The following is a 26,238-nucleotide window of genomic DNA, read 5'->3' on the forward strand; positions in this document are numbered from 1 at the left end:
AAAAAATCAGTATCTGTGTAAAGACAGTTTGCTTAAAATTTCAGTTTCTTTTCTTGCTCTTATAATAAAGAAAGCTAAGTTCTGTTTCAACTTACCTATGCACTTTCCGTGGAGTTCAATGAAGCCATCATTGCAGTAACATACTTTACTTCCATCCTTATCAATTTTACAATTGCCATATTCTCCACAATCGCAAGCTAAAACAATTGTAAACATTATGGTAAAGGTTTTATCAACATATGTATAAGTTGAATGTATTCTGAAAACCAATTCACTACTTATTTACCAATAAAACACATTCTTTCAAAAATCGTGCAATATTATTTACTTGTAGTAAAACAAAATTATGCTGCGCGTAGTCTAGAAAAGAATTTTTAACAAAACAATTCTGTTTGAACAAACTCAAAGGAAAACGTAAAATAAAATGCCATGTAAGCAGAAATCAAGTAACAACTTTCAGTATGCAAATGATGAATGCGCGTTTATGATTCTGAATTAAAGAGGGTACCATTAAAAGGGCAAAACTATGAGTCTGGTGGTCATTTTGAAAACGAGGTACAGTAAGACCCCGCTTAACGCGGGGGATACGTTCCATCGAAGTAGAGCGTAATCGGAAACAGCGCTAAGCGAGGCTATCTTAACATGTAAATAATGGGGTTACGGGAAGACGGATAAAAAATGGTTATCATTGGCATTTGAAAAACGACTCTTAGTCGTCTCTAATGTACTTTCTGTTAAGGCAACTGAGTGTTATCTCTCGAGCAGCAGAAATCAGTATCTGTGTAAAGACAGTTTGCTTAAAATTTCAGTTTCTTTTCTTGCTCTTATAATAAAGAAAGCTAAGTTCTGTTTCAACTTACCCACGCACTTACCGTGGAGTTCAATGAAGCCATCACTGCAGTAACATACTTTACTTCCATCCTTATCAATTTTACAATTGCCATATTCTCAAAAATCGCAAGCTAAAACAATCGTAAACATTACGGTAAAGTGTTTATCAACATATGTATAAGTTGAATGTATTCTGAAAACCAATTCACTACTTATTTACCAATAAAACACATTCTTTCAAAAATCGTGCAATATTATTTACTTGTAGTAAAACAAAATTATGCTGCGCGTAGTCTAGAAAAGAATTTTTAACAAAACAATTCTGTTTGAACAAACTCAAAGGAAAACGTAAAATAAAATGCCATGTAAGCAGAAATCAAGTAACAACTTTCAGTATGCAAATGATGAATGGGCGTTTATGATTCTGAATTAAAGAGGGTACTATTAAAAGGGTTTAAAAGGGCAAAACTATGAGTCTGGTGGTCATTTTGAAAACGAGGTACAGTAAGACCCCGCTTGACGCGGGGGATACGTTCCATCGAAGTAGAGCGTAATGCGAAACAGCGCTATTATCTTAACATGTAAATAATGGGGTTAGGGGAAGACGGATAAAAAATGGTTATCATTGGCATTTGAAAAACGACTCTTAGTCGTCTCTAATGTACTTTCTGTTAAGGCAACTGAGTGTTATCTCTCGAGCACAAAAAATCAGTATCTGTGTAAAGACAGTTTGCTTAAAATTTCAGTTTCTTTTCTTGCTCTTATAATAAAGAAAGCTAAGTTCTGTTTCAACTTACCTATGCACTTTCCGTGGAGTTCAATGAAGCCATCATTGCAGTAACATACTTTACTTCCATCCTTATCAATTTTACAATTGCCATATTCTCCACAATCGCAAGCTAAAACAATTGTAAACATTATGGTAAAGGTTTTATCAACATATGTATAAGTTGAATGTATTCTGAAAACCAATTCACTACTTATTTACCAATAAAACACATTCTTTCAAAAATCGTGCAATATTATTTACTTGTAGTAAAACAAAATTATGCTGCGCGTAGTCTAGAAAAGAATTTTTAACAAAACAATTCTGTTTGAACAAACTCAAAGGAAAACGTAAAATAAAATGCCATGTAAGCAGAAATCAAGTAACAACTTTCAGTATGCAAATGATGAATGCGCGTTTATGATTCTGAATTAAAGAGGGTACCATTAAAAGGGCAAAACTATGAGTCTGGTGGTCATTTTGAAAACGAGGTACAGTAAGACCCCGCTTAACGCGGGGGATACGTTCCATCGAAGTAGAGCGTAATCGGAAACAGCGCTAAGCGAGGCTATCTTAACATGTAAATAATGGGGTTACGGGAAGACGGATAAAAAATGGTTATCATTGGCATTTGAAAAACGACTCTTAGTCGTCTCTAATGTACTTTCTGTTAAGGCAACTGAGTGTTATCTCTCGAGCAGCAGAAATCAGTATCTGTGTAAAGACAGTTTGCTTAAAATTTCAGTTTCTTTTCTTGCTCTTATAATAAAGAAAGCTAAGTTCTGTTTCAACTTACCCACGCACTTACCGTGGAGTTCAATGAAGCCATCACTGCAGTAACATACTTTACTTCCATCCTTATCAATTTTACAATTGCCATATTCTCAAAAATCGCAAGCTAAAACAATCGTAAACATTACGGTAAAGTGTTTATCAACATATGTATAAGTTGAATGTATTCTGAAAACCAATTCACTACTTATTTACCAATAAAACACATTCTTTCAAAAATCGTGCAATATTATTTACTTGTAGTAAAACAAAATTATGCTGCGCGTAGTCTAGAAAAGAATTTTTAACAAAACAATTCTGTTTGAACAAACTCAAAGGAAAACGTAAAATAAAATGCCATGTAAACAGAAATCAAGTAACAACTTTCAGTATGCAAATGATGAATGGGCGTTTATGATTCTGAATTAAAGAGGGTACTATTAAAAGGGTTTAAAAGGGCAAAACTATGAGTCTGGTGGTCATTTTGAAAACGAGGTACAGTAAGACCCCGCTTGACGCGGGGGATACGTTCCATCGAAGTAGAGCGTAATGCGAAACAGCGCTATTATCTTAACATGTAAATAATGGGGTTAGGGGAAGACGGATAAAAAATGGTTATCATTGGCATTTGAAAAACGACTCTTAGTCGTCTCTAATGTACTTTCTGTTAAGGCAACTGAGTGTTATCTCTCGAGCACCAGAAATCAGTATCTGTGTAAAGACAGTTTGCTTAAAATTTCAGTTTCTTTTCTTGCTCTTATAATAAAGAAAGCTAAGTTCTGTTTCAACTTTCCCACGCACTTTCCGTGAAGTTCAATGAAGCCATCATTGCAGGAACATACTTTACTTCCATCCTTATCAATTTTACAATTGCCATATTCTCCACAATCGCAAGCTAAAACAATTGTAAACATTATGGTAAAGTTTTTGTCAACATATGTATAAGTTGAATGTATTCTGAAAACCAATTCATTACTTATTTACCAATAAAACACATTCTTTCAAAAATCGTGCAATATTATTTACTGGTAGTAAAACAAAATTATGCTGCGCGTAGTCTAGAAAAGAATTTTTAACAAAACAATTCTCTTTGAACAAACTCAAAGGAAAACGTAAAATAAAATGCCATGTAAGCAGAAATCAAGTAACAACTTTCAGTATGCAAATGATGAATGGGCGTTTATGATTCTGAATTAAAGAGGGTACTATTAAAAGGGTTTAAAAGGGCAAAACTATGAGTCTGGTGGTCATTTCGAAAACGAGGTACAGTAAGACCCCGCTTAACGCGGGGGATACGTTCCATCGAAGTAGAGCGTAATGCGAAACAGCGCTATTATCTTAACATGTAAATAATGGGGTTAGGGGAAGACGGATAAAAAATGGTTATCGTTGGCATTTGAAAAACGATTCTTAGTCGTCTCTAATGTACTTTCTGTTAAGGCAACTGAGTGTTATCTCTCGAGCACCAGAAATCAGTATCTGTGTAAAGACAGTTTGCTTAAAATTTCAGTTTCTTTTCTTGCTCTTATAATAAAGAAAGCTAAGTTCTGTTTCAACTTACCTATGCACTTTCCGTGGAGTTCAATGAAGCCATCATTGCAGTAACATACTTTACTTCCATCCTTATCAATTTTACAATTGCCATATTCTCCACAATCGCAAGCTAAAACAATTGTAAACATTATGGTAAAGTTTTTATCAACATATGTATAATTTGAATGTATTCTGAAAACCAATTCACTACTTATTTACCAATAAAACACATTCTTTCAAAAATCGTGCAATATTATTTACTTGTAGTAAAACAAAATTATGCTGCGCGTAATCTAGAAAAGAATTTTTAGCAAAACAATTCTGTTTGAACAAACTCAAAGGAAAACGTAAAATAAAATGCCATGTAAGCAGAAATCAAGTAACAACTTTCAGTATGCAAATGATGAATGGGCGTTTATGATTCTGAATTAAAGAGGGTACTATTAAAAGGGTTTAAAAGGGCAAAACTATGAGTCTGGTGGTCATTTCGAAAACGAGGTACAGTAAGACCCCGCTTAACGCGGGGGATACGTTCCATCGAAGTAGAGCGTAATGCGAAACAGCGCTATTATCTTAACATGTAAATAATGGGGTTAGGGGAAGACGGATAAAAAATGGTTATCATTGGCATTTGAAAAACGACTCTTAGTCGTCTCTAATGTACTTTCTGTTAAGGCAACTGAGTGTTATCTCTCGAGCACCAGAAATCAGTATCTGTGTAAAGACAGTTTGCTTAAAATTTCAGTTTCTTTTCTTGCTCTTATAATAAACAAAGCTAAGTTCTGTTTCAACTTACCCACGCACTTTCCGTGGAGTTCAATGAAGCCATCACTGCAGTAACATACTTTACTTCCATCCTTATCAATTTTACAATTGCCATATTCTCAAAAATCGCAAGCTAGAACAATCGTAAACATTATGGTAAAGTTTTTATCAACATATGTATAAGTTGAATGTATTCTGAAAACGAATTCACTACTTTTTTACCAATAAAACACATTCTTTCAAAAATCGTGCAATATTATTTACTTGTAGTAAAACAAAATTATGCTGCGCGTAGTCTAGAAAAGAATTTTTAACAAAACAATTCTGTTTGAACAAACTCAAACGAAAACGTAAAATAAAATGCCATGTAAGCAGAAATCAAGTAACAACTTTCAGTATGCAAATGATGAATGGGCGTTTATGATTCTGAATTAAAGAGGGTACTATTAAAAGGGTTTAAAAGGGCAAAACTATGAGTCTGGTGGTCATTTTGAAAACGAGGTACAGTAAGACCCCGCTTAACGCGGGGGATACGTTCCATCGAATTAGAGCGTAATGCGAAACAGTGCTAAGCGAGGCTATCTTAACATGTAAATAATGGAGTTAGGGGAAGACGGATAAAAAATGGTTATCATTGGCATTTGAAAAACGACTCTTAGTCGTCTCTAATGTACTTTCTGTTAAGGCAACTGAGTGTTATCTCTCGAGCACCAGAAATCAGTATCTGTGTAAAGACAGTTTGCTTAAAATTTCAGTTTCTTTTCTTGCTCTTATAATAAAGAAAGCTAAGTTCTGTTTCAACTTACCCACGCACTTTCCGTGGAGTTCAATGAAGCCATCATTGCAGTAACATACTTTACTTCCATCCTTATCAATTTTACAATTGCCATATTCTCAAAAATCGCAAGCTAAAACAATCGTAAACATTACGGTAAAGTGTTTATCAACATATGTATAAGTTGAATGTATTCTGAAAACCAATTCACTACTTATTTACCAATAAAACACATTCTTTCAAAAATCGTGCAATATTATTTACTTGTAGTAAAACAAAATTATGCTGCGCGTAGTCTAGAAAAGAATTTTTAACAAAACAATTCTGTTTGAACAAACTCAAAGGAAAACGTAAAATAAAATGCCATGTAAGCAGAAATCAAGTAACAACTTTCAGTATGCAAATGATGAATGGGCGTTTATGATTCTGAATTAAAGAGGGTACTATTAAAAGGGTTTAAAAGGGCAAAACTATGAGTCTGGTGGTCATTTTGAAAACGAGGTACAGTAAGACCCCGCTTGACGCGGGGGATACGTTCCATCGAAGTAGAGCGTAATGCGAAACAGCGCTATTATCTTAACATGTAAATAATGGGGTTAGGGGAAGACGGATAAAAAATGGTTATCATTGGCATTTGAAAAACGACTCTTAGTCGTCTCTAATGTACTTTCTGTTAAGGCAACTGAGTGTTATCTCTCGAGCACCAGAAATCAGTATCTGTGTAAAGACAGTTTGCTTAAAATTTCAGTTTCTTTTCTTGCTCTTATAATAAAGAAAGCTAAGTTCTGTTTCAACTTACCTATGCACTTTCCGTGGAGTTCAATGAAGCCATCATTGCAGTAACATACTTTACTTCCATCCTTATCAATTTTACAATTGCCATATTCTCCACAATCGCAAGCTAAAACAATTGTAAACATTATGGTAAAGTTTTTATCAACATATGTATAATTTGAATGTATTCTGAAAACCAATTCACTACTTATTTACCAATAAAACACATTCTTTCAAAAATCGTGCAATATTATTTACTTGTAGTAAAACAAAATTATGCTGCCCGTAATCTAGAAAAGAATTTTTAGCAAAACAATTCTGTTTGAACAAACTCAAAGGAAAACGTAAAATAAAATGCCATGTAAGCAGAAATCAAGTAACAACTTTCAGTATGCAAATGATGAATGGGCGTTTATGATTCTGAATTAAAAAGGGTACTATCAAAAGGGTTTAAAAGGGCAAAACTATGAGTCTGGTGGTCATTTTGAAAACGAGGTACAGTAAGACCCCGCTTAACGCGTGGGATACGTTCCATCGAAGTAGAGCGTAATGCGAAACAGTGCTAAGCGAGGCTATCTTAACATGTAAATAATGGGGTTAGGGGAAGACGGATAAAAAATGTTTATCATTGGCATTTGAAAAACGACTCTTAGTCGTCTCTAATGTACTTTCTGTTAAGGCAACTGAGTGTTATCTCTCGAGCACCAGAAATCAGTATCTGTGTAAAGACAGTTTGCTTAAAATTTCAGTTTCTTTTCTTGCTCTTATAATAAACAAAGCTAAGTTCTGTTTCAACTTACCCACGCACTTTCCGTGGAGTTCAATGAAGCCATCACTGCAGTAACATACTTTACTTCCATCCTTATCAATTTTACAATTGCCATATTCTCAAAAATCGCAAGCTAGAACAATCGTAAACATTATGGTAAAGTTTTTATCAACATATGTATAAGTTGAATGTATTCTGAAAACCAATTCACTACTTTTTTACCAATAAAACACATTCTTTCAAAAATCGTGCAATATTATTTACTTGTAGTAAAACAAAATTATGCTGCGCGTAGTCTAGAAAAGAATTTTTAACAAAACAATTCTGTTTGAACAAACTCAAACGAAAACGTAAAATAAAATGCCATGTAAGCAGAAATCAAGTAACAACTTTCAGTATGCAAATGATGAATGGGCGTTTATGATTCTGAATTAAAGAGGGTACTATTAAAAGGGTTTAAAAGGGCAAAACTATGAGTCTGGTGGTCATTTTGAAAACGAGGTACAGTAAGACCCCGCTTAACGCGGGGGATACGTTCCATCGAATTAGAGCGTAATGCGAAACAGTGCTAAGCGAGGCTATCTTAACATGTAAATAATGGGGTTAGGGGAAGACGGATAAAAAATGGTTATCATTGGCATTTGAAAAACGACTCTTAGTCGTCTCTAATGTACTTTCTGTTAAGGCAACTGAGTGTTATCTCTCGAGCACCAGAAATCAGTATCTGTGTAAAGACAGTTTGCTTAAAATTTCAGTTTCTTTTCTTGCTCTTATAATAAAGAAAGCTAAGTTCTGTTTCAACTTACCCACGCACTTTCCGTGGAGTTCAATGAAGCCATCATTGCAGTAACATACTTTACTTCCATCCTTATCAATTTTACAATTGCCATATTCTCCACAATCGCAAGCTAAAACAATTGTAAACATTATGGTAAAGTTTTTATCAACATATGTATAAGTTGAATGTATTCTGAAAACCAATTCACTACTTATTTACCAAAAAAACACATTCTTTCAAAAATCGTGCAATATTATTTGCTTGTAGTAAAACAAAATTATGCTGCGCGTAGTCTAGAAAAGAATTTTTAACAAAACAATTCTGTTTGAACACACTCAAAGGAAAACGTAAAATAAAATGCCATGTAAGCAGAAATCAAGTAACAACTTTCAGTATGCAAATGATGAATGGGCGTTTATGATTCTGAATTAAAGAGGGTACTATTAAAAGGGTTTAAAAGGGCAAAACTAAGAGTCTGGTGGTCATTTTGAAAACGAGGTACAGTAAGACCCCGCTTAACGCGTGGGATACGTTCCATCGAAGTAGAGCGTAATGCGAAACAGCGCTAAGCGAGGCTATCTTAACATGTAAATAATGGGGTTAGGGAAAGACGGATAAAAAATGGTTATCATTGGCATTTGAAAAACGACTCTTAGTCGTCTCTAATGTACTTTCTGTTAAGGCAACTGTGTGTTATCTCTCGAGCACCAGAAATCAGTATCTGTGTAAAGACAGTTTGCTTAAAATTTCAGTTTCTTTTCTTGCTCTTATAATAAAGAAAGCTAAGTTCTGTTTCAACTTACCTATGCACTTTCCGTGGAGTTCAATGAAGCCATCATTGCAGTAACATACGTTATTTCCATCCTTATCAATTTTACAATTGCCATATTCTCCACAATCGCAAGCTAAAACAATTGTAAACATTATGGTAAAGTTTTTATCAACATATGTATAAGTTGAATGTATTCTGAAAACCAATTCACTACTTATTTACCAATAAAACACATTCTTTCAAAAATCGTGCAATATTATTTACTTGTAGTAAAACAAAATTATGCTGCGCGTAGTCTAGAAAAGAATTTTTAACAAAACAATTCTGTTTGAACAAACTCAAAGGAAAACGTAAAATAAAATGCCATGTAAGCAGAAATCAAGTAACAACTTTCAGTATGCAAATGATGAATGGGCGTTTATGATTCTGAATTAAAAAGGGTACTATAAAAAGGGTTTAAAAGGGCAAAACTATGAGTCTGGTGGTCATTTTGAAAACGAGGTACAGTAAGACCCCGCTTAACGCGTGGGATACGTTCCATCGAAGTAGAGCGTAATGCGAAACAGTGCTAAGCGAGGCTATCTTAACATGTAAATAATGGGGTTAGGGGAAGACGGATAAAAAATGGTTATCGTTGGCATTTGAAAAACGACTCTTAGTCGTCTCTAATGTACTTTCTGTTAAGGCAACTGAGTGTTATCTCTCGAGCACCAGAAATCAGTATCTGTGTAAAGACAGTTTGCTTAAAATTTCAGTTTCTTTTCTTGCTCTTATAATAAACAAAGCTCAGTTCTGTTTCAACTTACCCACGCACTTTCCGTGGAGTTCAATGAAGCCATCACTGCAGTAACATACTTTACTTCCATCCTTATCAATTTTACAATTGCCATATTCTCAAAAATCGCAAGCTAGAACAATCGTAAACATTATGGTAAAGTTTTTATCAACATATGTATAAGTTGAATGTATTCTGAAAACCAATTCACTACTTTTTTACCAATAAAACACATTCTTTCAAAAATCGTGCAATATTATTTACTTGTAGTAAAACAAAATTATGCTGCGCGTAGTCTAGAAAAGAATTTTTAACAAAACAATTCTGTTTGAACAAACTCAAAGGAAAACGTAAAATAAAATGCCATGTAAGCAGAAATCAAGTAACAACTTTCAGTATGCAAATGATGAATGGGCGTTTATGATTCTGAATTAAAGAGGGTACTATTAAAAGGGTTTAAAAGGGCAAAACTATGAGTCTGGTGGTCATTTTGAAAACGAGGTACAGTAAGACCCCGCTTAACGCGGGGGATACGTTCCATCGAAGTAGGGCGTAATGCGAAACAGCGCTAAGCGAGGCTATCTTAACATGTAAATAATGGGGTTAGGGGAAGACGGATAAAAAATGGTTATCATTGGCATTTGAAAAACGACTCTTAGTCGTCTCTAATGTACTTTCTGTTAAGGCAACTGAGTGTTATCTCTCGAGCACCAGAAATCAGTATCTGTGTAAAGACAGTTTGCTTAAAATTTCAGTTTCTTTTCTTGCTCCTATAATAAAGAAAGAAATTTAGCTCTTGCTCTTATAATAAATAATTAAATTTAATAATGTTTTTTTAATAAAATTAAAATCAAACATTTATTTCTTACAAAAATAAAAACAATATAAACGCATATACTTTTAAAAACAAATAAATTTCTCAGTCAGATCATTCAGTCTATTGTGGGTTTCCAATTTTCTGCCTTTTTGTGAAGAAGGCATTATGATAGATTGGCTTAATGGCATATTGCGTTCAATTTCGTCGTCAATCCATATGGACAGTCGTTTTTCCATTTCCTCTATAATGTTATTTTTAGAACGGGTAATTCTAGTTGCAGAGCTTGACGTAGTTGCAGTTGCCGATGACAGTATTTTTTTCTTTATTCTTAAGAATTGTCCTTATTGTTGAAGTTGCCAAAATCAATGCAGCACTAATTTGAGATTGACGTTCACCAGAATCTAATCTTCTAATCACTTGCATTTGAGTTTCCAGTGAAATGCTTTTTCTGGTTGCTTTCTTTTCTTGTTTTTTATTATCACCCATGATAAAAACTAAAGATCATAATATTTGTCACTGTATTAATCGTTATAGTATTATACAAATTTAAACTTACAATAATGTCAACAAATGTTTCAAATGATAAAAATGCGTCCACCAAGCAAGAAACACAACTACACTGTTTCGGATATGTTATTTGGAAACCTAGCGCGGCGCAGAATTTCGGAGAATCCCCGGGTTGAAATAAAAGAGCGCTAAACTGAAACAGCGCTAAACGAAACAGCGTTAAGCGGGGTCTTACTGTACTAAAGTGGATTGTTTATCATCGATATGTTTTCAAATTCGCGTGACATTAGAGTTACACCTACAAATCAGAAAACATTAATTTTTTGTCTTTTCTACATTATCGCGGATACGTATGTGTAGCAACCGCATTTGGGGATATCTGAGGTGTCGGAAATAGCACGATATCTTTCATGCTTAACGTCGTATCACTAATATGTTTCTTGGTTCGTCGAGTATGGAGCTGTAGTGAAATTCGTGAGTCAGTGCATTTCTGTATCTTTATTATTTGATAAAGGAATTTATGAAGCTTACAAGCGCGTAGCTAACTTAACTAAAAGCAAAAATTATCGTGAGTTACAATTCTGCTGATTGCGCTCAGTTGGAACTTTTTAAATCCATATTAATTAATGTAATGTCTTAAATTTCGGATATTCTTACTAACATTTTTGTAGTTTGTGTAGAGAAAGATATTGATGCTTTTATTGAAGATTAGTAAGATATGCAAGATACTGCTGATGAGTTATTTTTAATAGTAACCAGAGTTAATGTTAAAGCTATGGCTAAATCTTGTGGAGGCTGAATCTTGTGAAATAGCGAGCATTCGCTTAGCTAACTCTTCCTATATTTAACGGTAGTGCTGAAGAATTGTTATCCTTCAGTGACTTATTTAAAACGGCGATAGTGGATATCGATCGGTTATCGTGTGCACAAAAGCTACAACACTTAAAAGGAGCTTCATTAAGGATTGTTCAAGCTTTAACTATTTGCGATAGAAATTTTGAAATTGCATGGAAATCACTGTGTCAAAGATTTTTCACGTAAGAGAGATTTACGTTCATCGTTGTTAAAGAAAATCTTATATTTATCAAATTTACAAACTGAAAATCCTAGTCAAGTTTTGGCGTCCGTAGATAAAGAATATGTATGTTCATTTGAATTTGAGAATTTTGGGTTCAAAGCTGAAGAATTCGTGAATACTATTTTGATGTTAATAGTACAATTTAAATTAGATTCTTTTACGAGAGGATGATAGGAAAGAACGTTAAAGCGAGAAGAAATACCAACCCTTAATGACGTGTTAGAATTCTTAAAATCTCATACAAGAAACTTTGAAGCAGGTAAGCATACTCTGAAAGCAGATAAGCAACAAAGTGTTAAGAAACAAACTGTGAAAGACAACCTCATTGGAAATTCACGCTCAGTGTACGCATTGTAAAGCCAGTCATTCAGTATTAAAATGTAATAAGTTTTTACATCTGAATGTTCAGGAACGTGTTCATGTTGTCAAGAAAATTAATCTGTGTTTTAATTGTTTAGTTTCAAATCATAAGCTTTCGAGAGCAGAAGAATTCGTAAATCTAAAAAGTATTTTAAAAATCATCAGAGATTACATCATTTCTAAAGAGTTCAAAAGGAGCCAAAAACGCCTAAAGGAGTTAAGAACATTTCGAACGAATTATCGGTGACGACCAAGTCATTTTTCCTCGGAACAGAACTTCGTATTCAATCGACTAAGTAGGGAAGGATTTCATGAATCCAGTAATTAAATTGTGTGTATCAGACTTTACTTTTCAACGTAAAGTTTTATTATGCATGGCTGTTATTAAAGTGTTAGATTCATCTGGTGAATACCAATTGTGTAGAGCAAGGATGTCAAACTCGCGGCCCGCGGGCCGCATGCGGCCCACAACAAATATTTTTGCGGCCCCGCCAATATATCGGCAAATAATAATATATAATAATAAAATAACATATCGACGAAGAAAAAAATAAAATCTTTACTGCTAAGTAATTAACGATAATTTATTCAGTGTTGTTAGATTACTCACAGCGAGCTGACACACACACTACTTAAATTACAAATGCGTGTGAGTAGCTTGCTTTCACCTACCTTCGGCTTTTGGGGGACACGTGCACTCAGAACTTGTACGCATGTGCATGCACTTTGCTTTATTATTAATTATTACTTAATTTATATTGTTACGGATTTCATAGTTATTTATTTAGTTAGTTTTTTTTTTAAATTTAGAATTGTAATTAGATTTGCTTCATGTTGCCTTAGCAACGCAGACGATTTTTGAAAAGACAGCTGCGTTGGAAGGTTAAAAATAGAACAGGGCGTGCATTTAATACCTAATAAATAAATATCTCGTAATTGTTGTTGCCATCCACAAAAATACAGATATTTATAGATGTTTCCAGTATATTCGAGAAATTAATTATAAAGCTTATAAAAGCCGAGAACAAACAACTCATCTCAGTAGTAGCTGTAGTTCTAGCGAACTGTTTGTTTACTTAATGCTGTGATTGATTTGTAGCGTTTTCGCTGTGAGATAGAATGAGTTTCTCGGTTTTGAATTGATTTTTGCTAAACGTTTGACATTTTGTGATATTGTTAGAATATTTTTGAAGAAATATTTCAGCATTTTGATTTATCTCTTGTGGAAAGAATAAATTTTTGTTAACTTTTTAACGTTAACCGTGTTTATTCCAGCCCTTTGTATTCAGTATGTCTATATCAAAACCAAGTGGTAGTAAAATTAAACGAAAAATCGCTGACGAACATAGAATATTCCAAGTAAAATGGAAATTAGAATATTTTTGCTGTGAAATAAAAGATAAAATAATCTGCTTGATATGTAATAATACTATTAATGTACCAAAGTTATATAATATTAAACGTCATTACGAACAACACAAATCGAAATATAACAATTACGAAGGATTAATGAGAGAACAAAAGTTGAAAGAGCTCAAGTTAGGAGTGAAAAAGCAACAGTCCATGTTTAGTAAAGTATTGCAAGAAAGTGAAGCGGCGGTACATGCAAGCTACGTCTTGTCCGAGTTGATAGCTAAACATTCGAAGCCTTTTATTGACGGTGATTTCATCAAGGAATGCCTAATGAAAGCTGGAGAAATTGTTTGTCCTGGAAATGTGAAGGCTTTTCAATCAATTTCATTGTCTCCAAATACAGTTGTGGAAAGAGTTAATGATTAAGCCGCGAATTTAAGTGATCAGATCAAAGCCAAATCATCTAGTTTCGAAAGTTTCTCCATTGAATGTGGCAAAGCTCATTAGTGGCAAAGCTCAATTAGCAGTGTTTCTTCGTTCTTGTGACAAGAATTTTAACATTTTTGAGGAATTACTGGAACTAATACCGATGCCTGGTACTACCACAGGAGAAGATATATTTACTTGTGTTTTTGGACTTCTGCAGAAATATAATCTACCTTTGGCAAAATTAAATTCTGTAGCTACAGATGGCGCTCCATCAATGACCGGTAAAAACAAGGGCTTCGTAGCATCACTAAGAAAAAAAACTTAGTGAAATTCACGGTTCAAACATTCATCATATGCATTGTATTATACATCAAGAAGTTCTATGCACGAAAATAATAAATATGGAGAATGTTTTGTCATATATAAAAAAAAGTTATAAATTTTATAAGATCTCGAGGTTTAAATCGGCGTCAATTCACTGCTTTCTTAAGTGAGTTAGATAGTGAATATTCGGGTTTGTCCTACTATACCGAGGTACGTTGGTTATCTTGCTCCAAGATTCTCAAACAATTCTGGGATGTGAAAGAAGAAATATGTCAGTTTTTAAAAACGAAAAGTCAAGACGTAAGTTTGTTTTACGATCCAATATGGATATAAGATTTATCTTTCTTGGTTGATATAACCAAACACTTAACCGATTTAAATTTATCGTTACAAGGAAAAGATCATATCATTACGAACATGTTTGACATAATTAAAGCATTCAAATGTCAACTAGTTCTTTGGGGAAAACAACTTAAAAATGAAGATTTGACGCACTTCCCGACGTGCAGCATGAACAAATCAAGTTTAGATGATACTTGTTCGTATCAAAAATACTCAGAGAAAATTACAAATTTAACAACTGAATTTGAAACGAGGTTTAATGATTTTAGTTCCCTCGAAGACAATTTTTTTTTTGTTGTTTTCTTCGATTTTCTCAATAAGTATTGACTCAGTACCCAGCCATATGCAAATGGAGGTGATCGAGATTCAATGCAACTCAAATTTGAAAGCAAAATTCATTGAAGTGGGCATGCCTGAATTTTACAAATATTTACCAGCCAGGTTTGAAAATACTCGAAAATTCGAATATGAAATTATTTCCATGTTTGGTAGCACTTATCGGTGCGAGCAGTTATTTTCAGTCATGAAAGGTAATAAGTCTCCTATTAGAAACCGTATTAATGATGCTCACCCTTGGATCAGCGTTGAAAGTTATCACTGCAAACAAAATTTCTCCCGAAATAGGAAAGATAATAGCAGAGAAGAGATGTCAAGTATCAGGATGTAAACATTAAATTTTTCTTGTTCTTTTCTATATAAATATATGTTTATTATTGTATTATTCGAAATAAATCTACGTTTCTATAAATATTGCTTTTTTTTTTTTTTTTTTTTTTTTTTTTTTTTTTTGCGGCCCGCCTACAGTTAAACCTTGTTTGTTTGGCCAAGTGTACCTATGAGTTTGACATCCCTGGTGTAGAGCATTGATTGATCCAAGCAGCCAAGCTAGTTTGATTACAGAAAAATGTATACAGAGATTCATTTACACAGAGATACAGATTATGGTTACTGAGAAGAAATGCGAAAGTTTTTCATGTTTAGGAGGGTTGAATATGAAGACTAATGGAATTGCACAAATAAATTTCATCTCGTATTTTCCAGCGAAAGTGTCATTTACAACACCAGTATTTATCATCAATAGAATAATTGGAACATTGCCGCATTTTACATTGAATAAGAACATTGAGGTATATAATGATTTAATGTTGGCGGATCCAATATTCTACTAGAGTGAAGCCTGTTGATATACTTTTAGGCGTAGATATCTCTTTACCTCTTTTGAAGGGGTAAACCAGTAGTTTCTCGTTCTGAACTAGGATGGATTATTTCGGGTAGTGTGAATACTTCAACACAGGTTAAACCCCACTATCTGTGTGAATAACATACAGGTGGAAATGGAGCAGTTGCTGTTTAGTTTTTGGAAATTATAATTCTGTACCTACTTTGATATGGTTAAACAATTCGGAGAGAGCATGTGAAGATTACTTCAAATATACATTTACGAGAGAGGAAAGTGGTGTATATATTGCGAAATTACCGGTTCATTCTTCACCTTCTCAGTTTGGAGATTTGAGACAGTTAGGCTATGCGTAAATTCAAGTCTTTAAGAGAATTCAGTTTTAAAACGGCTTCAGATACATGACAAATATAAGGATTTCATGAGGGAATACCTTGAGCTGTGACATTTGGAAAGAATGCCTGAGAGAGAGATTTTTACTGATTCTGCGTACTACATGCCTCATCATGCTGTCTTGAAGGAATCAAGTACTACTCCTAAGCTGAGAATAGTATTCGATGCTTCAGCTAGAACAACGTCGGGACTTTTATTAAATGTCCATTAAAGTAAATTATTAAAAATTTCATGGTTGTGCCAAGAGTTCAGCAACAGCTGTTTCCAATTCTTCTACGGTTCAGAACTTACAAAGTTGCGGTATGTACCGATGTAGAGAAGATGTTGAGACAAATTCGAGTCACCTAGAAGATATGAATTGGCAACGAATACTATGGAGGGATAGTCCTAGTAAGTCCTTGAGTCATATTCATTCACATTAGTAACAGTTACGTATGGGACTGCCTGTGCACCATATTTGTCTACTAGAGTAATGAAACAACTTGCATTAGATGAAAAAGTCAGATTCCCTTTGCCATCAAGCCCACCAGCGGCAAAGGCGCTGAACACTGGTAGTTCGGTCCGAGGTTCGAATTCCGCGAACGGGCTGGCTGCATGGGCGTTTTCGAGGTTTTCCCCATGTGTAACGTGTATACGAGCCAGTTTCCCTTAGAAAGTCCTCCACGAAGGCATCCCTCCCCTTAGGCAGATAGCCCTCGTGTGCTTTGCTATAATTAAATACACCACACCACCCTTTGCCATTATAAATTGTCCTTCGTGACTTTTATGTAGATGATTTACTTTCAGGAACACGAAGTGAAGAGGAAGGAAAAGTTTTAGTGTAGCAGTTAACTGGAATGACGGGAAGGAATGGATTTCGCTTAAGGAAGTGGATTTCGAATAGTTCAGCTATTTTAGAGAATATTCCTGAGTGGTTCTGAAAACCCAGTACCTCTATGGAAATAAAAGGTGATAAGAAAGAGAAGGTATTGGGCATTAATTGGAATACCTCTAGTGATAAATTTCATCTTTCAGAGTGCATAAATGCTAAGGAGTTCACCAAGATAACTATTTTATCAGAGATAACAAAATTCTTTGATCCAATGGGATGGTTAGCGCTAACAATGATATACGCGAAAATACTATTACAAGAGTAATGAAGTTTACATCTTGGTTGGGATGAAATCGTTGAAAAGAGAATAAGCAAAAAAGTTGAAGCGTTTCTACTTAGAATGACCCTTTTTATCAATCTTGCAAATTCCGAGTTATGAATTGAGTTCGAAGGCAATAATTATAGACATTCCTGTTTTTTGTGAGAATTCATAAAAAGCTAATTGTACAGTCATCTACTTCAGGACAATCAGCTCTTATTCTTCAGTTAAGGTAAGCCAAACTAGAGCTGCTGCCTTAAAAACCCGTCTCTTCCACGACTACAGTTGTATGTTGCGTTACTTTTAACCAAGAATGGTTGGAAGAGATGGAGTCGTGAGTATTTGTCTAGGTGTCATAAGAGACCTAAGTGGTGTAAGTTGCATTAAGATCTGAAAGTTGGCGATATAGTCCTCATTAAGAACGAGAATCCACCTCCACTATGCTGGAAATTAGGTAGAATTGTTAAAGTGTATCCTAGTCTAGATGACAGAGTTTGAATGGTGATTTTACACACTTCCAATTCTGAAATAAAGAGAACTATATCAAAACTATGTCCTTACCCATTTAATTATTGGAATTACAGACTTCAATTTTTTTATTTTTCAGGTCTACTTAGTTTTGATAATTTACAGGTCTATTTAGTTTTGATATTTATTTTTCGAACCCACTTGGGATTTCAAGGCTAGGGTATGTTTGTTGCTTTGCAAATTGTATTTCTAGTCATTGACCTGAAGAGCGGCGCAAATGCAAATTAGTGAAGTTCTTAAGCGTGCGTTGGAGCTTCAAGCGGTTACTCAAGTTCCAACGACGCAGATGTTATCTTGAGACGCACTTTTAAAGCAAACGGTTTGCTGTGTCCTTGAGTCGCTATTCCTCAGCCAACGTAATATTTAGAAAGCCAATAAACGAAATTCGGTCAAGTTATGTAGAGATTTCTTGAGTCCTATTGAAGGCACAATCGCAAGTCAACCTTGTAATCCACTAACCATTAACGACTGATTATATATCTTAGTTTCGTGTATTTCTACAGAAGAAACACAATTTATTTTATTGCATTTCGCTTATGATTAATTAATACATTAAGATTTTATACTTCAACATTATTTTTACACTTCGTTCTATCACGTACTTTATCAGTCCAAAGGACTATCTGGCTATAGCATCTAGGTCGAACACGCCGCGGGGATAACGACGCAAGGAGAAAACTTCGACGTAAAATGCATTATGATGAAAGGAAGATAAAACTTTGCAGATTTAAAACATCGAACATTGTCGTCGCAAATAAATTTGGCAAAATATCGCGCTTTAAATGTATCGTCCTAAAGAAAATTCGCGATAAGAATTTAGGAAAAATCATTTTCTAAAACAATCATTTATTTAAACGTACTGAAATAACTGAACTAAGATGAAAAAAATAATTTTTCGTCTTGGTTAAACGCAAACAATACATTCAACAATAATCTTTACTAAAAAAAACACAAATCTGTATTAGGGGTAATAAAAACATATGACTTCTGTATAAATTTATAGATGTAATGTTTTATATACAAGACAGTTTAATATTTTTGACAGTGCAGCTGAATCAAGCGATTCCCCCCCCTTTTTTTTTGTCTTCCGATATAATTTGAAATACGAAATCAGCACGTTTAAAGCACTTATTTTGAAGTATAATGTTTCTGTTAAACACTGAACTGTACACTCTTCAAATGGACGCGTTAGTGAATAATTTCGATGGCTTAATGTGAATAATCATTAATGCTTTTGAGTGAAGTATCGTTGATACCAAATTTGAATAGGGAAGGGACCTCGCATATTTAAAAGCGTAAAGCAGTCTCAGTGGCTTTGGGGCTAACAGAATACTGGTGGGCTGGAAGTACTTTGCATTGGAAATGAACGTTCCCATTGTTGGACTTGTCAGATCGGTCGCCTGAAACTTGATAAATTTCACCATCATGAGACGGCAATCTGTTATCTTGCTCCTATTCCATTAGAATGTGTTAAACTTCAAGTATTCGTTTATTTCAAATTGCAACATAATTATTTTCAATTTTAAAGCAAAACTGAAGTCGTGACATATTTAATCAGAAGTCAACGGGCAAGATAATGTTTCGGATAGTCAAAAGTAAATTAGAAGTTCAAAGAAATTATATAACCCTATATCGATTCAAAATTAATACCTCTTCCCTGGATTAAACAAAATTAACACAAAAGCATCAATTTAATAAAAAAAAAACTGCAAATTGTTAGAACGAAATTTTAGAATATGAATTTCTAAGAATTACTGCTGATTGAGACAAATGCTACTTGAAATATTTACTCTGCATCCGTCTACTTATTTCATTGGAGCTCGTATATACAGGTTTGCTACTAATATTTCAATTTCTATGTTGAAAAGATATGTAAACTAAGAACACAAAATTGTAAATACTTCAAAAGAATTCCCTACGATGATAGGGAAAGAAAATATTTTTAGCATTCCCTACCTGTACATTTCCCGTCATTATTCACTGAATATCGTTTCGCACAGTCACACTTCTTTTTGTCATTTTTATCAAATGAGCACGTTCCCTTTTCTCCACAGTCACATGCTAAGAGAAAATAAAAATTATTTTATTACACTGCTGAGATTAAAGTTACGCAATATTTTTTATAATTGATATTAAAGACAAGACTGCTATAAAAATGTATAAATATTCTATAAGACAAGAAGCGTTTAAGATAGTATGTGTATTTAAGAACAAAAATTGTGTAAATTTGTTGAAACAATTTATGGAAATATTTTGAGCGATCGTTAACTACAAGGAATCCAGTAATCCTGCTTTTCATAAGGCTATCCAGGCGCAGTATTAATAATGCTGTTTCTGAGAAATGAAAGTTCGCCGCATTTGCCAAATAATCCAATCAATGAAATGCTGTATCTGACATTGCAGATTGTCCATCTTTTTTTTTTTTTTTTTTTTTTTTTTTTTTTTTTTTTTTTTCGGGGGGGGGGGGCACTGCTGAAGGCAAAACTTCTGTTAGAGTTTGGTTTTTCAGGCAAACAAAATCCGCTGTTTCATTTTTTCACAACAGTCCCCTTTCAAACTTTATTTTAATGATCCTTTAAAAAAAAAAAAAAAAAAAACTTTTTTAAAGTGGTTTTCTGAACTTTGATCAGAAACTGAATTGAAAACTCAAATTTAACGGATTCCGACTTCCTTAACTTTAAAACATTAAACGCCTTCTCCAATCCGCCATAAGTACTTAGTTTGACTTATTATAACTTACATGAGATGCAACGGTTCCCTCTATTGCCGCAGTGAATGCTTGAAAGCAAACTAATACCTACACGTACAAAATACTTTAACTTTCATCTCGACACCTTTTTATAGGCACTTGACATACGTCAAACAGTAAATTTCCTTCGTAAGAGTCTTTCTTGTGCTTTAAATATTTCCGTACTAGCACAATTGCATATTTCATGCTCGCTTTAGGCCGTTTACACGTCTATGGTTTCAACTAGTAATTGACAATAATTTATATTTTTATGTCATAAATATTAACCGTTAATGACTCAAAATTATAAATCTATTCTATACTTTCAGAACACGCTATGTGATTTTTACTCTAAATCGCACCTTAATGTCGTCTTTACGCTCTCATGTTGAAAATTATTTTCATACGTTAAAATAATATTTATCTAAATGAAATACTTTATCTACAATGATATGTAATTAAACATGATTTTAAATAGTAAGTTCTAAAGAAAGGACAGATCGGATGCTAGGGAGGGAGATTTGGATAGGTAGAAATCTACATCAAATGAAAAATGTCTAATACAAATAGGACGTTTAAAAAGAAATATAATGTTTCATGTATTTTTCCCAAACACTGCCTGAAATCACAGGCGAATAAGGAATTAAATCTTCGTTTCGTAAATTTCTACAGAAGAAACACAATTTATTTTATGGCATTTCGCTTAAGACTAATTATTAGATTAATATTTTATACTTCATTACATTTACGCCTTGTTTTACCACATATTCTTTCACTCCAAAGGACTGTCTGATGGTAACATCTAGAAACGCAGCCGAAATAACGACGCAAGGACAAAATTTTGACGTAAAATGCATTGTGATAGAAAGGAAGATAAGGAAAGCTTCGCAATTTTAAAACGTAGCTGTACAAATCATCATGGTCGCAAATAAAAACTTCGCAATATATTGTAGTTTAATGTATCGTCATAAAATATTCGCGATAAAAACTTAGGAAAAATTATTATCGAAAACAATCATTTGTTTAAAACTGTTAAAATCATAACTGAACTAATTAGGAAAAAATTATTTTGGTACTTTTCCGTTTTGCCGGCGCAAGCGATAAAGTCGCCAATAATGGTACAACCGATGCCAAACGGAATATTCTCGCTGGTAACCTTTTACGCCTCATTTTCAAAACAAGTCGCAGCTTTTTCGAATCAGATTGATTGTTTCTTTCAATACTGGCATAAAATTACATAGAATTTTTATCAGATATTTCAGTTTTATGTCTAAGGCCATTTTCGGATATTAAGTCAATTAGGATGCAATCACAGCGCTTACACGAAGCCGAAAATATAGAAAAGTCAAGGGTTAAATTCATCAATTCTAATGAGAATACATTAGCGAAGTAAAGCAATGCAGTTTTACATAATTTCTGAGTAAGCTATTCGTACGAATTGAAATATTTCTTGCATTTAAACTTGTGTTCCAAATTAAGATTTAACTTGAAATTAATGTAATGTACAAAAGGTATACATAAGTCACGTGATCTATGAGGTCAGCGGAATGTATCTCATTACTGAGAGCATTAGATTTTTGTAGAGTAGTTTACGTGAGATGAGATCGCTTGGGGTCACGTGATATGAACCAGCGAATCAGGATGTTGAACCATGAAAGCATAGTAAATTCTTAATTTAATGTCTTTTTACAAATTTATTGTCTTTATTTATTGGCTTTTTATAAAATTTTTAGCGATATTAAAATGTTAATGCCTTAAACATTTTACTTCAAAAAAAGAATTCTTAGAAGTAACATTTTTTTAATAATTTTTATGTGTATACTGTATGTTGTCGCCAATAAAGTCTGCTTGGCGAGATTTGCGTCGGCGAAACGGAAAAGTACCATTATTTTTTATGGTTTAATAATAAGAATACATTAAATAATAATCTTTACTAAAAGATCTACAAGTCTGTATCGTGATTAATAGAAACATATGACTTCTGTATAAATTTTTAAAGTAATGTTTTATATTCTTGACAATGCAGCTCAATCATTCGATTTCCCTTTTTGGTCGTTCGACATGATTTGAAATGCGAAATCAGCACGCCTAAAACACTAACTTTTACGTGTAATGTTTCTGTTAAACATTTAGCTTGTAAATCGTCAACTGGACGCTTTAGTGAATAATTTCGATGGCTTAATCAGAATAATCGTTAACACTTCTCCAGTGAAGTATTGAAGTATCGTTGATACCGAATTTGAATAGGTAAGGGGCTCGTATATTTAAAAGCGTATTGAGTCTCAGTGGCTTTTGGGGTAATACAATAAATACTGTTGCAATGGAAGTACCCTGCTTTGGGAATGAATGTTCGCAATGGTGGATTTGTCAGATCGGTCACAAGCAACTTGAAGAAATTTAACCATTATGCGACAGCAATCTGCTTTTTTTGCTCGCACTCTATTAGAATATGTTAAACTTCAAATATTCGTTTATTTCAAATTGCAACATAATTTTTTTTTCCAATTTTAGGCAAGTACTTAAGTCGTGACACATGTAATCAGAAATTAAGTGGGACGAAAATTAGTTTCATAATATTTCGGATCATCAAAAGTGATTTAGATGTTTAAAGAAATTATATAACCGTATATTAATTCTTATAAAATTATTTTAAATATTAAGTATATAACCGTGTATTAATTCCTATCCCCCGAACTAAGGAAAATTATCATAAGAGCATCAATTTGAAAAACGAACTGCAAATTGTTAGAAAACATTTTAGTTTATGAATGTCTAAGAGTTTTTTTTTTTTTTTTTTTTTTTTTTTTTTTTTTTTTTTCTGATTGAGACATATACGGTGTATTTGTGTGCTTGTTTCATTGTAACTCTAAAACACAGCTTTGCTACTCATATTTCAATTTCTATTTTGAAAAGATATCGAAACTAAGAACAAAAAATTGTAAATAATTCAAAACAATTTCCTACTATGATAGGAAAAAGAAAAGGAAAATATTTTTAGCATTTCCCTACCTTCACATTTATTGTCTTTATTCACTGAATACCCTTTCTCACAGTCACAGTTCTTTTTGTCATTTTCGTCGAATGAGCACTTTACCTTATGTCCACAGTCACATGCTAAGAAAAAATAAAAATTAATTTATTATACTAGTTAGAAGTTACTTAATAAAAAGAAAAATTTTTTGGTACTTACTTATTAACGCAACCAGGCCAAAATTCGCATAAATCGCCAAATTTGGCGACCCTACTTACGGCAACCTTATGTTAGTTTATTAAAGCGAGGTGTGCGTAGTTCGTAGATTCGTTCGTTGCCTACATTGTGCCATTCGTAGATGTTTTTTTAAGTTCAAACATGTCGCTGTGTACATGTCTATATTTCGAACTTTAAGCCTAAAATGTCTCCAAAAACGCTGTTTTCGCACATGCAAAAACTACGTTTTGAACACACGATTTAAGCTAAAAATCCGAAACAAAAACAAAAAATTTAGATAGCAAAAACGTAAAGTTTCTAACCAAAAATATTTGACAAGAATCCATGTACACAGCGACATGTTTTAACTTAAACATCTACGAATGGCACAATGTAGGCAACGAACGAATCTACGAACTACGCACACCTCGCTTTAATAAATTAACATAAGGTTGCCGTAATTAGGGTAAACAAATAATATCAAAAACTGAATTAAAAATTATCTGTAATTAATAAATGTACATTTTCTTTCTATTCATACTTTTTTACTCAAACTTACGAATCGCACCAACCTGGTTGCGATAATACGTAAGTACCAATTTTTTAAATAATTTATGTTAATGACAAGTCTGTTACCAAAATATGTAAATATTCTATAAGACAAGAAGAGTTTAAGAAAGTATGTGTATTTATTTACTAAAATTTGTAAGTTTGTTGCAGCAATTTATGAAAATATTTTGATCGATCGTTAGTCACAGGTCAGAGGTGATGTAGGACGTGGACGCTTGATGTGTCCCATGCCCTCCACTGTCTAGTGGCAACAACTCCTAGGGCGTTAATTCAGATCTTAAGTTAAAAAGTGGGTTATATTACCATACAAGTGCGTTAGTTGTTTTACAGATAATTGTGACTTAACAGTGGTGGTTGATTGGCTGCACTGATACAATAAAATGCACAGAAATATAAATATGACACTTGAATATAACATATACAACACATAAATAAATAAATCACATAAATTCAATTATAGACATTTATAGACATAACTTACCAATTATATATAATCATATGAATACAGCACAAGGTACAGGCTAGGACCGGAATACAAAATGGTAAATAAGGAATGCTTAATACATCCTATGGGCTAAGTGCTAAAAAGGTGGCGTTTTTTACAGTATGATAGACGATACAAAATTGTGTTCCTAAATGCAGACACTGATACAATAAAATACACATAAATGAAACATTGATACAATAAAATATGCATAAATACAAATATGACACATAAATATCGCATATATAAATAAGTACAGCGCATAAATACAACTTATTACTAGAATTACGAGCATTTATAGATATAGCTTGCTTAAGATATGTAATCACACGAATATATATTAGAACGTGAGTACGAAATGCTAATTACGGAATACTTAATATTTGCAATATGCTAAGCGCAAAAAGGTTGCGTTATTTACGATATGAAACACAACACAAAACTTGTGCTCTTAAAATGCAGACAATAAAATTCATATAAATACAAATATGACACATGCAACACTGCATAAAAGCAACACATAAATGAAATACGTAAATATAATTACAGACATTATAAACATAACTTTCCTACGAATATAATTACCAAAGAAATATAAATATATGAACACAGTTCGTTGCCTATGTCTAAGCATAAAGTGCATACTAGAATCGGAATACAAAATGCTAAATACGGAATTCTTAATACTTGCTACATGCTAAGTGGTAAAGGCTCATAACAATCCTGTAAAGCTGTTGCTCATAAGAATATCAGACACAGTAGTAATAGCGCAGTTTCTGAAAAATGAAAGTTTGTCCCTATTACAAACGTACCCAATCAATAAAATGCCGTATCTGACATTGCAGACTCTTCCATTGTTTTTTCATTTCCTTCGGCACTGCTGAATGTGAATCTTATGTTCGACTTTGTTATTCAGGCAAACGAAGTCCGCCATTTCACTTTCCAATATTAGTAATCTTTCAAAATTTATTTTAACAATAATTGATAAATCCCATATTTTGAAGTGATTTTCTGAACATTGATCAGAAACAAAATTGAAAACTAAAAAATTAACGGATTCTGACTTAATTAACTTTAAAACATGAAATGCCTTCTCCATTCCGGAAGTAGTTATTTTGACTAGAGTTATCATAACTAGTTATCATCATGGGAGGCAACGGTCCCTATATTGCCGCAATGAATGCTTGAAAGAAAACTAATAACTACAGTTACATACTACTTTAATTTTCATTCCGACATCTTTTCATAGGCCCCTTGAGTTTTGCAAAACTATATATATCCCTGGTAAGAGTCTTTAAATATTTCGGTACTAGCAAAACTGCATATTTTATGGCCGCATACGGCGTTTACCTCGTGCATGCTTTTAACTATTAATTGACAATAATTTATATTTTTTGTCTTAAAGATTAACGTCTAATGACTAAAAATTAAAAATCTACTCTATACTTTCAGAACATGCCATGTGATTTTTACTCTAAATCGCATCTTAATGTTGTCTATACGCTGTCGTATCGAAAATGAT

General features: G+C 33.3%; 1 protein-coding gene across 4 annotated transcripts in view; it reads right to left on the bottom strand.

Annotated features, from left to right (window-relative positions):
• The window catches only part of LOC118201316 (uncharacterized), a 550,477-nt gene that overhangs the window by 156,998 nt on the left and 367,241 nt on the right, over positions 1 to 26,238 (bottom strand). For 3 of the 4 annotated variants that reach the window (XM_085827082.1, XM_085827080.1, XM_085827084.1), the window contains 2 exons: positions 23,485 to 23,589; positions 19,704 to 19,808 (listed from right to left, as the gene is read on the bottom strand). The exons of the other annotated variant lie outside the window; for it this stretch is intronic. In XM_085827082.1, the coding sequence (XP_085683208.1) occupies positions 19,704 to 19,808; positions 23,485 to 23,589 (210 nt within the window). The remainder of the gene's footprint in view (positions 1 to 19,703; positions 19,809 to 23,484; positions 23,590 to 26,238) is intronic. 4 annotated transcript variants of the gene reach the window in all.

Source organism: Stegodyphus dumicola, chromosome 11 (assembly GCF_044657685.1).
Source record: "Stegodyphus dumicola isolate Sdum_Otavi_A_Nest chromosome 11, ASM4465768v1".
Taxonomy (NCBI): domain Eukaryota; kingdom Metazoa; phylum Arthropoda; class Arachnida; order Araneae; family Eresidae; genus Stegodyphus; species Stegodyphus dumicola.